The sequence below is a fragment of the Coloeus monedula genome, assembly GCF_965178545.1.
Source record: "Coloeus monedula genome assembly, chromosome: 6".
Classification (NCBI taxonomy): Eukaryota; Metazoa; Chordata; class Aves; order Passeriformes; family Corvidae; genus Coloeus; species Coloeus monedula.
Window position 1 is genome coordinate 42,202,942 of NC_138786.1, and position 15,489 is coordinate 42,218,430.

General features: G+C 43.0%; 1 protein-coding gene across 3 annotated transcripts in view; it reads left to right on the plus strand.

Annotated features, from left to right (window-relative positions):
* The window catches only part of ESRRB (estrogen related receptor beta), a 143,498-nt gene that overhangs the window by 83,727 nt on the left and 44,282 nt on the right, over window positions 1–15,489 (plus strand). For all 3 annotated transcript variants that reach the window (XM_082283813.1, XM_082283814.1, XM_082283815.1), the window contains one exon: window positions 6,330–6,739. In XM_082283813.1, the coding sequence (XP_082139939.1) occupies window positions 6,330–6,739 (410 nt within the window). The remainder of the gene's footprint in view (window positions 1–6,329; window positions 6,740–15,489) is intronic.

Sequence of the window (15,489 nt, forward strand, 5' to 3'; positions counted from 1 at the left end):
CTCTAAATGATGGCTCTCTCATTTGAAGTCCATATGGAGTAGAAGAGTGGGAGAAACAAGTGTGGGTGCTGATCCCTTTCCTCCCTAGCACTTTGGTGGGTGTTCTTGGTGAGGCAGGGGTGGGAGCGTGTTTGTGAGCTGTCCATGGTAAGAGTAGGTCGACCAACAGGTGTGCTCAGCTCTATGACATTAACTCTTTGCATAAATGACCTAAAATTACACTGGCTGTTATTGCAGCTGTCACATCTAGCCTGCCACTTGGAAAACATTATTTATTTCTGTCTCCTGTATCTAAAAAAAACACCTGACAAAATTTGGCTTGTTGGAGTTGCAGCCAGTGTTTGAGAAGCCGACCTACATTGTTTGTCAGTCTACTGTAGACTGCAGAGCTCTCTCATGTGGCCCACAAAAGACACAGACTCTGTATTTCCCATGATGTGCACATCCCATTTACACATGCAGTGCAGGTTTATCTCATCTGAACTGACAAATACTGATAGCAGAAATAGGTCTGTACCAGAGAAGAGGTTGGATGTTTTATCTCTCTTATCATTGGTGTTTCTGCAGATTAAAACGACTTTCATCTTCCATGACTGGTTTAAAAATTTCTGTGCAATCCAAAGTATGCTTTTGTCACAAGCTGGTGCCTGAAGTGAGCAGCTTTGTACTGGCAGACTTCTCAGGTTTTGTCAGTATAACTTATGTCTACTGTGAGGACTTCAGGACTGAACTGCAGTCCCACAAGCACAGCCATATGGCTCTTGGAAGTTACAAGTTGTACAGGCATCTTACCTGCAGGGTTTTCCAGTTTAGGGAACTTTAGAAAATCAAGATTTCATTCTGTCTGGAATCCATATCCAGTGTGAGACCCAAAAAAAAGCCCACTTCTGATCTTTTGCATTTCTCCTTGTGCCCAGAATAGCGAAGATTTTTCCTGAGGAGGGCCTGAGTGTTTTCGCTTTCTCCCTGTCCATCAGCTGACACTAGTTCTACAGCTGTATTTCAGTATGCATTTTTATGATAATTTCAGTCTTGCTGTTGGAAATCTCCAACATGCTGAGTTGGTGACTTCGTGACTAAATCAGAAAATACTGGTGAAGGGACTGGACTACATGGCAGAATTGATGCCCATTCCGTACCTTTCTTCAGGAAACTGGAGTACAGAACTGAGCCACCCTTGCATTTCCTGTTGAAGATGAGGTTTCAGCCACTAAGGAAGCTCAGCAGTGTTGTCACTAAACTTTTTTTGATCCAGTTTTGGAATAGTGAGTGCTACTTGGAGAATGTAGAGGGTCAAATACTTAAGTTTGCATGAGCACTTCAATGCTCAGATGGTATTAAGTTACTGAGTTGTGTATACTTTCAGCTGATAGAAAGTTCCTCCAGTGGGGAGAAGTTACCTTCTGTTACAAAGGTGGGTGTTCTGGCTGTCTTGCTAAGCAGGTGTGAGTGGTGGATATTTTTTTTTTCTCTCTTATACATAAAGACTACTGAATTCTTGTAATTTCCAAATCCACAAGTGGGGTAAAGAGGTGAATGTAGCTACAAATACTATTTCAGGCAAAAATAACCCCAAAGGATGTGCAATAAAATAGCTTTACCTGCGTCAAACTTGTAATCCTTGAAGTGCAAAAGAACAAAAATTGGGGGCACTACTGCCTTAATTTTATAATTCTAGTCTTATATCCCTTTCTGGTCCTCTCCATCTAGCAATCTTTCCCTCTCTTATTATTGCTGTTTTCCTCAAAAGAGCATTAAACTCATAAGCCTTTAATGGCTAAATACCAGCCATTGCAGACAAATAGCAGAAGATGAAAGGCTGGAGAAGAATTGGGGAAACTTGTAACATTAACCAACATTGCTGCCCAAAGGAGAGAACAGTCATGGATAAAAACCTAAAGCACAATCTTGACTTGGTCTAAACCTGAGTATTTACATCCAGAATCACTGAGGTCAGAGGACGCTTGTCTGAGGGCAGTTACAAGCTCATAAAGGCTAGCAACATTGTTAGTGATAAACAGCAGTGGGTTTATGAAACAGGAGAACAGCAGACAATAACCTTTCTTGATGCAATTAGATAATTAGTGGGCAAAAGGAATGCAGTGAATAGACTGACTCTGGACCGTGCATGGGCTTTTGACACAAAGCTGTGCAAAATCTTATTAGGGAAATTAGATCAAATTGGTTTTGATACAAATCCTGTGAAATGAATCATGGATTAAATGACAGAGTGTAAACAGAAGGGTTAGAGATATTCTTTATCCTTCTGCAAAGATGGTGCCCAAAAGGGCAGTGCTTTCACTGTAAATACTCGTTAGTCACCTGGAAGAAAATGTAAAAGTGATCACACTCAAATTTACAGTTGACAGAACCAAAAGATGCTTTAAAAAATCAGAGTAGAAAAAAGAAGAGCTGAAAAAATGAGCATTGTGAACAGGCTTTCGTAAAACAAGTGATAATTAGCACTATGTAGTTGAAAGATGATACTGGATCTACTTTGGAACAAGAAGAATCTCCAAATTTCATGTTGTGCAGAGCACAGTGGCAAAAGCAGCTTGTGTTCAGAGTGGTCCCAAAGAGACAGGCTATCAAATTGTGTGAGCTGATGTGCAGCCTGATGTCTGGCAAAGCTACTGCTCAGTTGGTCCATATGTCTTCCTGGCTGTGTGCTTTCCAGAGTGACTCTCCCCTGTAGTGCTGCAGCATTGCACTGTGCAGTTCGGGGCACCTTGCTGCAACAGAGACCCAGGGAAGTTGGAACAAATCCAGAGAAGGACCACAAAGATGCTAAAGGGATTAGAAGGAATGACCTATGATGAGGAAAGGTGAAAAGAACGAAATGTTTAGAACCTCTAAGCCTGTTACATGGGCACAGAAATAGTAACGGAGTTTCCTGTGCCAGCACGGAGGAGAGTTGGATCAAGTCTCTCTCCTTTTACATTCCTATTAAGGTAACTAGAGCCAAGCAAAATGGCTGTTCATCACTTTGAACTCTTTGCAAAAAACATTTAGCTGTTCTTCTTGAAGTTCAAGATGTTGTATCTCATTGCCAGGGGACACTCTGACTGTTTAAAAATCAGCACGGGATCTCCATGAGACTTGCAAAAAGTCAGAGGCCAGAAAAGAAAAACAGATGCTCTGGAATGGCTGGAGTCACCTTAGCTGTAATCTTTGATCTATCTTGGTGTTAAGGGCTTTTGCTCTCAAGCACACATTCACATCTAACCAGAACTCGCTAGGTACTGCTGCCTGCTGGAAGGGAACAGGAGGGTCCTCAGCTGTAAGGATGTAGGGGGCTTGTTTCTTGATTCACCATCAAACATTCACTGTTCGCATGCCTTGGGGAAGGAAGGCTCCTTATTTCCCCAGGTTCTTTTTTTTTTTCTTTTTTCCTTTTTTTTTCTATTTTTATTTTTTGTTTTTATCTTTTGTTTTCTCTCTGGTGAAGGAAAATACGTTGGTTAGTCCTCTTGAGGTCCTCTGTGAATGTTGGGCTATTTAAGAAACAGAAGTTGGGATTTGGACTCCACTGATGGAATCTGCCAGTGCAGCTCATCTCCCTGTCATTCCTTTTTCATAATGTTTTCCTCTGTCTGCCTTGAAAATTACAACTCTATCTCCTCTTACTGTGGAGTTCCACAGTGCAGAACAGTGTTTTATGGGTTTTTTACCTTCCATTTTAACCTTAATCTCATGTTGCTGTGTCCAGTGACCTTTATCTCTTTACCACAGATGCACTTCTCAGGTAGGGAGAGGTTCCAGAACCTGGCCAGCATAGCAGGTTTCAGCTTTGCTGTGAGGTGCTAAGATCTAGTCTCAGCTAGCAAAGCTTCCTCTTCCTTCACACAGTCAGCTGGCATTATACCAGAAGATCTGCAATCTGTCTAGGTGCCCTGTGGGAATAGAGATGAATGCACCTGCAGCAATTTCTGTAACTGCACCATGACCTCTAGTTCATTGTGGCCCTCTGGGCAAAGCATGGGCATTTATCAACTCATCACACTGTCTCTGAGAGGGACCAAACCCCGGATTCCTCTCAAGTAACACCAGGCAAAGCAGCTGAGGAACGTGAGATGCCTGTCCATACTTTCAAGGTCAACAGTCTTGCCAAAAAACAAACTTGGCTGATCGATCCCAGAGATAGGAGATGAGGTCAAACTTTGAGGATGAAACAGAGAAGGGAAAATTAGGAGATACTTAGGTCAAATGAGATCATAAGGATACAGGACTATGAATTTACTGCATATCAAACATCTATATTCCTATCAACAGACACACAGATATGATATATAAACTTGTGCACTCCAGCCTTGCCGATTCACAGAATGTTTTGTCCTGTCCCCTGACGGATTTGACCTCTTGGCAGAAGGAGTTGCCACAAATACCAGGTAAATAGGCTGAAACAGAAATAGAAATTACCCACATGACCATGGTGTGGTAACTTTAAACAAGCAGAGCTTCCAAGAAGAAAGGTCAAGCATCTCCAGTCAGTCAGAATTCTTTGGCCATGTCATCAGGAAAATGCAATGTTTAGTTTTTCTTAAAGCCTGTGACAAATTGTCTTGCTGAAGGGAAACTTTAACCTCTCAGGTTAATACTATTATCAATTAATAAGTGTAAGAGACAGAAAGAAAGGGTAGGCATACGCTACTCAAAAAAGAAAGAGAAGTCAATTTTCAGCATGATAAAGGTTAACATGCATCACCCACAAAGATCAGTATTGTGGTGTTTGATCCATGTGTTAATGATCTGGGAAGTGCATGAACAATGAGACTGCAGATGAAATCAAATTACCAAGGAAGACTGAAGAACTCCAGAGGATCCTAATAAAGCTGGGTGTGTGGACTGCACAGCACAGTGGCAGATGAGATACACTGTTGACTATTGCAAAACATTGCACACCAGAAGGATTAATTTGATTTTTCATACATCTTAATGGTTCTAAATTAACTGTAGCAGCTCAGGAATAAGATCAAATGTTGCAGTAAGTAACTTCCTGATACTATTTGTTGAAGAAATGGTAACAATTCAGATTTTCATTCAAAGAGGGGAAAAAAAGCAAACAGTGCAAGGAGTTACATTATACGTAGACTGAAAATAACACTGAAAATATTGTAATGTCACTAGGTAATTGATGCGTGCCTTTGTCTTGACTACTGTCCAGACCTTCAGCTGGAGAAGTGATGGAGCAGTGCCAGTTTCACTCCACTGAGGAGCTGGCTCATTGAACTCTGTTCTGGACTGAACAGAAATAGCCAGAGTAGAGGAAGTTCAGAGATGGATGATGAAGCAGATAAGAGATCTGCAAAAACTTCTGTGTGAAGAGCAATCATATAGATAATGAAGAGCTGAATGAGGAGAGCATGGCAAAACTACATTTCCTGAGAAGGAGAGTCAAGAGATGTTCAGGGAATTTGACTGGCTGCAAATGCATCATAGGCAAATAAAAGTGGGATTTGTTTGTTCATACACCGCACAAGTAATCCCTGGAACTCATTACTGCAAATATCATAAAATTTAGCAGTCTTCCAAAAAAAGATTGAACATTTTAATAAAAAATAAGACTATCTGTGACTAAAATAAATAAGAAGAGCTTGAAAAGTTGGTGAAGTTCTTTCCGTAAACTTAAGAGTGTAACCTCTCTTTAAGAAGTGGGAATTTGTGTGTCCATGCAAAAGCCCAATATGAGTAAATAGAAGATTAATATTTAAGATTGAGACAGAAGAAACTTTTGATCAGATGATTTTCCTTCAGTTTCTAAGCTCCTCTTTTAGTGATGATAGTGCAGCAGGATGGGATAAAGGGTGAGGTGGGGTGAGAGAAGGAGCAAAACTTGAAAATTAATCAAAGACTTCTGTATTACAAATGAAAAAATGAAAATCCAATCTGAGCATGTCCTTTCTGCAGGGACTGCTCCTGAACCTTTTGCTTAAAGCCAGGGCAGCACATTCTGTATTAACAAACATCTTTTTCACCTGGTCTGCCACAGGCAAGCTTGCTTCTTTCTGCTGTCTGGGGGTAGATGGTGTTCTGGGTAGATTGTGCTTCATTGGCACTCATGCCCCTTCCCAGCACTGCAGCCTGTGAACAGCCTGAAATTATGATCTACATGAAGAGCTTTGTCTTTACCCTAGAGTGAGTCTGTGGGGAGCGGGCGGGCTGGTCACATTCGATTGTACCATTATTCCTGAAGAAGAACCTGCGCAGGGTTGAACTATCTGAGCCTACTGGAGTTGAACTGAGGTGGCAAAAGGGGGGCTCTCTTTTGACTAAACCTGGAACTGGGTTTGGCCAGGAGGTTGCTGAGTGCCTTTGCTCTCTCCCTGCAGGCTGCTCGGCAGAATGGCCACGGAGGAGCGGCACCTCTCCTCCAGCTGTGGGTCCTTCATCAAGACCGAGCCCTCCAGTCCGTCCTCTGGCATCGACGCCATCAGCCACCACAGCCCAAGCGGCTCCTCCGACGCTAGCGGTGGCTACGGCATCGCCATGGGTGGCCACCCCAATGGCCTAGACTCGCCACCCATGTTCAATGGCACAGGGATTGGTGGCGGGTCCTGCCGGAAGCGTTACGACGACTGCGCCAGCGCCATCATGGAGGACTCACCCACCAAGTGCGAGTACATGCTCAATGCAATCCCCAAGCGGCTGTGCCTGGTGTGTGGGGACATTGCTTCTGGGTACCACTACGGCGTGGCTTCCTGTGAAGCATGTAAAGCCTTCTTCAAGAGGACTATTCAAGGTATGGTGGGAAGGAATGGAAACTGAGGCATTCACTCCATAGAGATAAAGGGACATGGCCCCAGACACTGCTGAGACTGCAGTGTCATATAAAAGGGGGAAAGGGAGAATGAATGTAGTGCACCCAACTCTCCATCCTTTTGTATGCTTCCTCGCTCCTGCTCAGTTCTATTTCTTCCGAATTAACATGGACATGAAGTTAGGCTATGTGATGGTAGGAACATTTGCCAAGTTCCTTGCCTGACTGGCTACTAGATCTGGGTATCTGGACTAGTGGATCTTCCTGCCTCTGCCAGTGGCACTGATACTATGAGAATGTGGCAGTTAGTGGAGTAAGGCCTGGAAAGGAAATGCTTTGCATTCTAATGGTGTTTTAAGGCCCATTTGAAGAGTAGATGCCTCTGCCAAGAGATGGCATTTCTGTAGACATGTCTGCACCTTGAGGTGAAAGCTCCAACATTACAAGAGTAGAGAGATTTTAACTTTGTCCTACCAGTCCTAATATCTAGCCATGAACTCCATACAAACCTCAGCACAAATCTGGACAGAGAACTTGTGTGAGAGTCAGTCTTTTTCTCCTTTTCCAGTTTCACCAACCTTTTTCATTAAGATAATCTTTCTTTGAAGATAAAAAAACTAGGCACTGAAGAAGATGAAGTTTTTGTCAGTCTTACTGAGGATGAGCAATTCCTCAGGTGATTTTGAAAACCTCAATGCATGCATGTACAGATGAATTGCAGCGTGTTGCTCCTTCATGTACAATTCACGTATGAGTGATATGCCTGTGTCCTGAGTGCCAAAGGTGTGCTTGCACATGTGCACATGTGCAGCTACAACAATATAATCAAAAGCAGGAGTGCATCCAGGCAACCTCCAATATCCGTGGATGCTTGGATATACTTATATACACATGCCCCACGTGAGCAAAAGTGTCTGGACACACAGATACCCCCTTTATTTCCTCCACTAACTAGAAAAAAAGACAGGATCATTATCTTCCAGTGGAAAGTGTATTGGGTTTGCCCAAGCACAGTGTGCTGTCTGAAGGCAGGTGGACAGTGAGCAGGCAGCTGTGCATGTACTTGGCTGTTGGCTGGGGTCAATCCACCACAGCAATACTTCCTTGCCTCCTGTGAAATGAAAGAAATGCACATGTGGAGAGACCACTCACTTTGTTAATTGAATGGATCTGATTACACTCTGTTGCTGGGGATGTTCAGCTCTGGAACAGTACAGGGTGCAGTTTATCCCAGGTCTCTACAAAAGTCACTATATCTATCCTGTTTTCATAGATTTTTGATGTCTCTCCTTAATGTGGAAATCCAGCTGTGGAAAGAATTACTCTGCCCCACTGATACTTCCTTCTTTATTATGCCATGGCCATCTCTAGGGCATTGGCCTGTTCCCTGGCAGAGTTTCTGTGATTTGTCATTGCTGAATCTCTGTGATTGAATGTGAACTTTTACTTGCACTTCTGACTGTCAGCACTGACTTCATCCCTTCTCCAGCACGAGGACCCTTCCTAGTGTTTCTTTTAGGCACATCCAGGTGCTAAAGCAGGGACAGGGTAGCACTCTGAAGCAAAGGCCTAGGGCCTCCTAATACAGGAAGACACCAGATAACTAACCCCTCATTGGAGCGATACTGGAGGACCTCTGTGGCAGAGCAGAAGAGACCTGGAGAAGGAGAAAAAGACATAGGAACTTTTGAAGAGTTTTCAGAGAGGATCAAAGGAAAATGATGCATGGTAGCAGTACCTGGAGCCTGTGTCAGCCGGGCAATATGTCAGCTGACTGAATCCCAAGAGGGGAGAGTGCTTCCCTCCAGCTTCCATTCCCCAGCACAGCCATATTTTTTCTCCCTGTGGTTACCTAATTGATTGCCTGTTAACATGTAACAGATGGGGAAAAAGGAGTAAGTGGAAATTTCTCTTGCCCTGTCATCAGCTTGGGCTGGCAACTGAGGTACTAAAATGCTTTTATTCCTAAGAGTGTGAGAGTCAAGTGTGCTGTGCCTGAGGGTGAGCAATTTCAGCTATGCAGCTGAAGGCTGAGCCCAGGGAAGCGGGCAGCAAATAGGGCTGCAGAGTTTGGTTGAGTCAAGAAAACGCACTGTTCCCAGGGCTCTGCTGCTGTGGGCATGATATCTAAGTATAGCCCTGGGTGTGCAGGGGAAAAAGATTTAAGGATCACAAGAGAAAAGAGAAGGCAAGAGCATTTCCAAAAGATGTTTACCCTGCAACTCCATTATATTCAGTAGCTGTATTAAGCATCTTACAGACAAAGTGAAAACATCTTCATCCAGGCTGCCTAATATCAATGTAGGCTTTGCAGAAAGCATGCAGATGTGTATGTTATATAACTGCTTTCCCAGTATCCTAGTATCAAGAAACTTGCCATGATTCAGTATGTAGGAGCAGCATTGACTCAATGGTTTGAGCACCAAGATGGAGCAATGACCCCAGAATTTCCCAGATGCTCAAGAGATGGAATAGGTAAATTCATCACCAGGCTTTGTGGTCTTGGACGAGCCACTTCACTTCTCTGTGTTTGAGTCTTGATAGATGAAAAACTAATGCAAACTATGACAGTACTTACTCTGCTGGCCTTACCATGTGCATACTGCCATCAAATGGATCTAAATCTGTGCTGAATTACTCAACTACTACAGCCTTATCTAGATACCCCTGATCATGAAGCAGAGCTTCACACAAAATCCCCCTTCCAACTAGCTCCCCATTCCCCTGCTACAAATTACCCCAGTCTGCCTATTAGGGACTTTTTAGCTGCATTAACTCATGTAAAAGCTGCATATCTTGAGGCAGGAATATCTTGCAATAGCCTTTTGACTCCCTCTGCTGCTGTAGCAGCAGCAGGAAGATGCTGCAGACCTTCTTTAAGCATGACATCTCTGCAACTCACTTTCTCTCTTGACCAGGTGAGGCCAGGCTGTCATGGAGAACACAAGGGCTGTTGCTTTTCAAATGATGGGGAGAAGATAGACTGAGAGCCAGCATGGACATGGCTGATTATCTCTGAGGTCACTAATATTGCTGTGTGGGAGTTTTCTGTCAGTAGGATTTTTCCAAAGAAAAGTGGAATTTTTACCAATTCAGATTTCCCCAAGAAAAATTCTGATGATAGGAGAAAAAAAAGAAAGCAGGAAAATCCAAACCATTGATTCCCTTCTAGCTGAAATGGAGTGTTTGGTTTTCCTGAACTAAGACAGGAAGACAGGATCACACAACACACCTTAACCTGTCCCACAGATTATGGGGGAAAGTCACACCTCTGTCCTTTCCCGTGTTGTATTACACAGCCCAAGGATCAAGGCCTGGAAACCTGTGTGTCATTTCCACTTTACAGCATTGGCAGTGCTTGAGACAGAAAAGTGAAAACCTGAGGTGACATGAGAGAACGTGCCCCTGGGCTGCAGGCCTTTCGCTCTGAACATGATATTTTGAACCCCAGGGTTGGACTTCCCATACTTTGAGGAAGAGTCAGAAATCTTAAACTGACCTGAAGCATTTTCGGTCGGCTAGGCTGTCTGACAAAATTTTAATCCTGTTTCTCTGTCATTGTACTGTTTCATGGGATTATATTCTGGTGGCAGTCTGCATTTACCTCACCGGACTGTGAATATTGTGGAATGTACAAGCTAGTGCAGACAGGAGAGAATCTGAATTTCAGACATGTTTAAGTGTGCTGCTATTGGTGATCAAGAGAGGTCTGATTTCAAACCAAAGATTTCATGTTAGCTGAATGTAAAGGAATGGGTCTGTTACATAAAAGATAGTTTGCAATATTTGTAAATAAGAGCTTTTAAAATTCCCGTTCCATGGAAATCCTAACCAATCCTTTCATCCAAATTTAGACAAAGGCAAATACTGGATTTTTTACAGGATACAAATTCTCAGTCAAACTCTACTCCTTCTCTTAACAGTTTGCTCAGTAGATAGAGCGTTATGTATCAGTCAATCATATTGTCATTCTCTTTTGTTCATTAATTGTTACAACTAGTAGGTAGTTTTGCCTATTTTGAATATTAACTAATAACAGTGCTATGTAACAATGAGTCCTTTATTATTCAACATAATCATGACTATAACTACCTTGCATCTATTTTTCGTCTTCAAATAGTGAAAATTAAGGCTATTTCTAAAATGACCCATTAATATAAAAAAAAAGCTTAAAGCTCAGCAAAACCTTGGAGATTCAGATAAAAGAGACACATTTACCATCATCTTCTGGATATGCAAGTTGTGTCTTAGGCAAAGTGCCTGCGTCTGTGGATTTCCAGCTTGAGTCTTGCAAGCGTCAAACTCAGTGTGTGTAGCAACAGAACTGCTGTGTTGGGATGCCTTTACACCAATAAGGGGCTTAAAAGGTGGATAATGCAGCTCAGAAGACTTGTAGGGATTTATAACAGGCTTGTAATAAAGGATTCTAGGGCTTTCTGGTTGTTACAGTGCTTAGAGTGGCTCCCAGGAAGAGGAGCAGTTGAGAGAGTTTTTCCTGAGCAGAAGAGCATTACAATCCACACACACAGAGGAGGTTTTGCATCCCTACAGTAGCTACCACATCTGCTGGGCACTGTCCTATCCTGTCCTTAGAAACATGCCTGCTACTTTTCAGGTGGGAGTTCACAGCTTTCCAAAAACTTGTAAAACTTAACCAGGGAAAGTGCAGTATTTCATCATCTAGTGCTTGATTGCTGCTTACTATTCACAGATCTATCACTTGAATTTAAAAAGCTGTCTCCAGTGCAACCTTAGCTCTATTCATCTAGTGTTTTCTGTTTGCCTCAGTACATCTGTACAACGAGCTTTGTGCAGAAGGATCTTCTCTGTGGAAGGTCTGTAAAATATTTCCGTGTCTGAAACCCTATAGACAAACTTGCTGCCAGTAGGGAGCCCCAGGGCCCATACCCTGCATGCTTGTGCAAGCAGGAGGCTGATTTGAGTGAGGTGTTGCAAAATGGCCAAATCCTTTTTTTGTGAACAGGAGCCAGGTGTGCCACCCGGAGGAGGCAAGCAGTGCTGGTGTTACACCTATATGTATTCCCTTTTCCTCTCATGACATCATTTGAATCCTCTTCTTTGAAAGCTGAGGCTTAAAAAATAACCCTTCTTACCTCATGCAGATAACTGAGAGATTTTCCTCTGATTTTCACAAAGTACCTCTCCTCACACCAGGACTTGAGCTATGATGCCTCAGTTAGAAGGTCTAATTGAAGTGAATAGCAATGAAGAAGAAACCAGAAAAAGCAAGATGGGCTTTTTTAGCAATTAGAAGCTGAAAATTATTTAGCTTTAAAGACTTTCTTGGCTATTTTTATTTAGTCTTTCCTGAGTTTCCTTTTAGGAAGGCTTTCTAGAAAGGCAGAATCAGTAAACAGGGAGTAGCTTGTGTCCTCAGTGCTCTACTGATTTCAAGCTCAGCTCCTCTGAGGACCCTATCCATAATTTAAGCAGGAGATGGGTGGGACTCTACTGTGCTCCCCAAGCTCAGGGAGGCATTCTTGTCTTCCCAGTCCATCCTGTTCAAGAGAGGTAGGGTGACTATAGGGTCTCTTGAATGACCAAGTTTTGGTGTGCAATTTTCAGGTGCTCCTATTATATGTGCACTAGAAATTACATTCCAAATTGTTTAACAGTCAGAGGTCTAATTTTGCAGAAAATAGGGTAGTTTTGCAGTTCTCCAGCATAAAAAAACATGATCTATCACTTTAATAGTCCTTTGCTGTTTTGTAGCATCTCTCATCTAAAGGCTTTAAAGTACAGTTAAACCTTAATGAATAAAGCATTACAATCTCCCCAGAAGGTAGGTTTGGTGTTCCTTTCATTTTACAGACGAGCAAACTAGGACATGGAGAGGAAGTAATTTGCCCTCCAAGGTGATATATGAAGGCTTAGAAGAAATCCAAACTCTGATCTGCTCACCTACCACTTGATTTTTTGAAGCCATTTTTTAGGTAAATCTTGTGCCATGACATCGGTGAGATTCTATCATTTTTTCAGATTAAATGTAAATATTTTCTAAGTAAAAGACATCTCTCTAATAAGAAACAGCTCAAAGCAAGGCCTTGTCTATTAAATTATCCCTTTTTTTGCCCCTTCCTTCTGGGTCACATAAGCTACAGTTCATGACACACAGAGACTTGACTCACATTCTGGTTTTGCATACAGAATTGTTCATGTCTGTGTGCACCCTTGTCTGCCAATGCTCTTTTGCAGGACTTTGCAGCATCCCCAGCTGCTGCAGTGAAGGGAAGCTCTCTCCGAGGCCCCTGTGCTGGCAGCTGGGCTGGTGGTGTGACCGCCAGCCACTGGGAGGCTGTTGGAATTTCGATGAGTTAATCTCATCACTTTATCACAGGGCACTTACAGAAATTACAGGGAGCTGTGAGCAACTCACTGTGCTGGCAGCCAGCCCCAGGACCCATAAAAGAAATTGAGACACCGAAAAAAAAAAAAAAAAATCAGAGAACTCTGTTAAACTTTTGGAGATGACAGTTTTTTCTGGTCGAGTTCTGCTTGGCTAATGCTGATTGTGCCTTCCCTGGTGATGCCCCTGCTTTCTGCAGTAATGGCAGGCATTGCCCCCAGCTGTGGCTCTCAATTTCTGCAGTGCACAGCATGGTTTTGGGCCTGATATAAAACTCCATTTACTTTGGCAGCATTGTCTTGTGTGAAGAGGATACAGTGGGCCTCAGCTGCAGCATTTGTACCTGTAGAGAGAGCTGTAGGACACAGCTGCTGATGCTCACTTCCTTTAGGCTGGCACAGTGTGTGGTAGGGGCACATGAACCTGTGTTCAATATGAAGACAACAAGCATCCTGAACGGGATGTCCCACCAGGCTCGGTGTATTTTTTCATCTGTGCTAATCAGCAACCTACAGGGCTGCTGCACTACATAGTGGCCACTGCTTTGCTGTCCAGGAAGGAGAGCTTACCCAGTGCTCAGCCTCCTCTGAGGCTCCTTTAGCAATCATGATCCCAGTAGTGACGTGTCTTTGTGAACTGCTTATTCAGGCTGTACGCAGAGTGTGTATGTGGTAACTCACACCTTCACACACCCTGACACTATCCCATTTAGCTGTGATGTAGGTTTTTGGAGACTCCTTCTAGTAATACACTTGTCAAGAGATCCATGGACTAGAGGCAAGGGGAAGCTTGGGGATCTGCTTGACACTGTGGAGGGACCTTGAGCTTCCAGATGAGAGCTGTCACTGTCTCCCACTGCTATAAAGGCTCAGTGCCCTTACTGTAGTGTCTCTGCATCAGGGGGCAAATTTTTGGCTTTTGGACCACAAAACATGAAATCTTGCATCTCTCCAGAGCTCTCATCCTGGCTTTGATGAGAAAGGTTGGCATTCAAACAAAGGCAAAACCTTCCAAAGTGAGACTGTGTCTGAGTTTTTTCCCAGGTTTGCTCCTGCTCTGTTCCTGCCTGTGTGGGGCATGGCAAGTATCTGATCATGAGATCAGGGCCACTGTACTCATGGGTCTGTAATGTGCTGGAGCTCTGCGTCTAGAACAGGAATTTGTTTATTACCTTGAGATCGAGCTTGAATCTCAATTTCCAGCTCTCTGAGAATGTTGATACATGGCTGGCTATTGAAATTCAGATGCTGCAAAATGACGAAATACAGCCTGAATAGAAGCAACTTGTGCTGCACACTCTGCTCTAGCTGAAAAACTGCATTTGGGGGCAGATGAGCAATGGTGAGAAGAATGGTGTGGCTAGGCTGAAGCTTAGGGGGAAGTTGCAAGTCTTGTGACAAAACAAGAAGAGGTGGAATGTTTATAGCTAGTAGGCTGATCACCTTTAGGCTTGGGGGGTTATGTGCTCCTGGGGTTTCACTCAGCATGGGCCAAGCATAATGAGATAAATCAAATAGTGCTTGCTTTCTTTTGATTCTGTGCTCTGTTTTTCCACTCAAATCCAGGGGGCTTCCCAACAGCTTAGAGAACCCCAAGGTCTAGTTACCACCCCCAGAGACTGATATGTATCAGATTGTTGATCTTTATTTAGAGGAGGGAATGGTCTTGCACAAAACACAAAAATCCATTACAAAAGGAGGAATAAAAATCAAGTCCTGTCCCAGTATTACTAAACTGTAAACTCTACTTCTAGTCTGATGGTATACAAAGTTCATACTGTGTTTTCTTTCAGCTCTTACCTACACTTCTCCCTACAGCTCTGATTGAACTCTTGAATCTCAGTTTCCTGCTCTAAACCATTAAACCAGCTTTTCCATTGCTGTACTGACTGTAGAGCTTAGGTAGCCTTTTCAGTGCTGCCTGATTTACCAGTAACTAGACTGCCTTAAATGTATTGTCATTGTCAATGCATCAGTGCCAAGTTTAGATTTCCAGTCCGGCTCCACAGCAAACATTGAACAGCCCTCTTCAGAAACATCACCTCAAAGTGAATGGCAGGAGGAAAACAGCCATTTCTGTTTTTTGTTCTGTAGTACTAAATAATTGTTGCCTTACACTGTGATCCAGCATAATTCCACTTACATTCTCTTATCAGACCCTTGCATCCATGTTTCAGTTATATTCTTGGCTTATAATAAAATATGATGTGATTAGAAATAAATTTGGGATGCTTCTTTCTCTTTTTGTCTTGGAGGCAGTGTGGTGGGGTGAACATAAAGAAAAGGGAATAAGGAAAGAAAAGATAATGCTCTGTGCAGAGGGATGAGAGACAGGTGCACAAGGACTAATAAAGTAAAACTGTAAA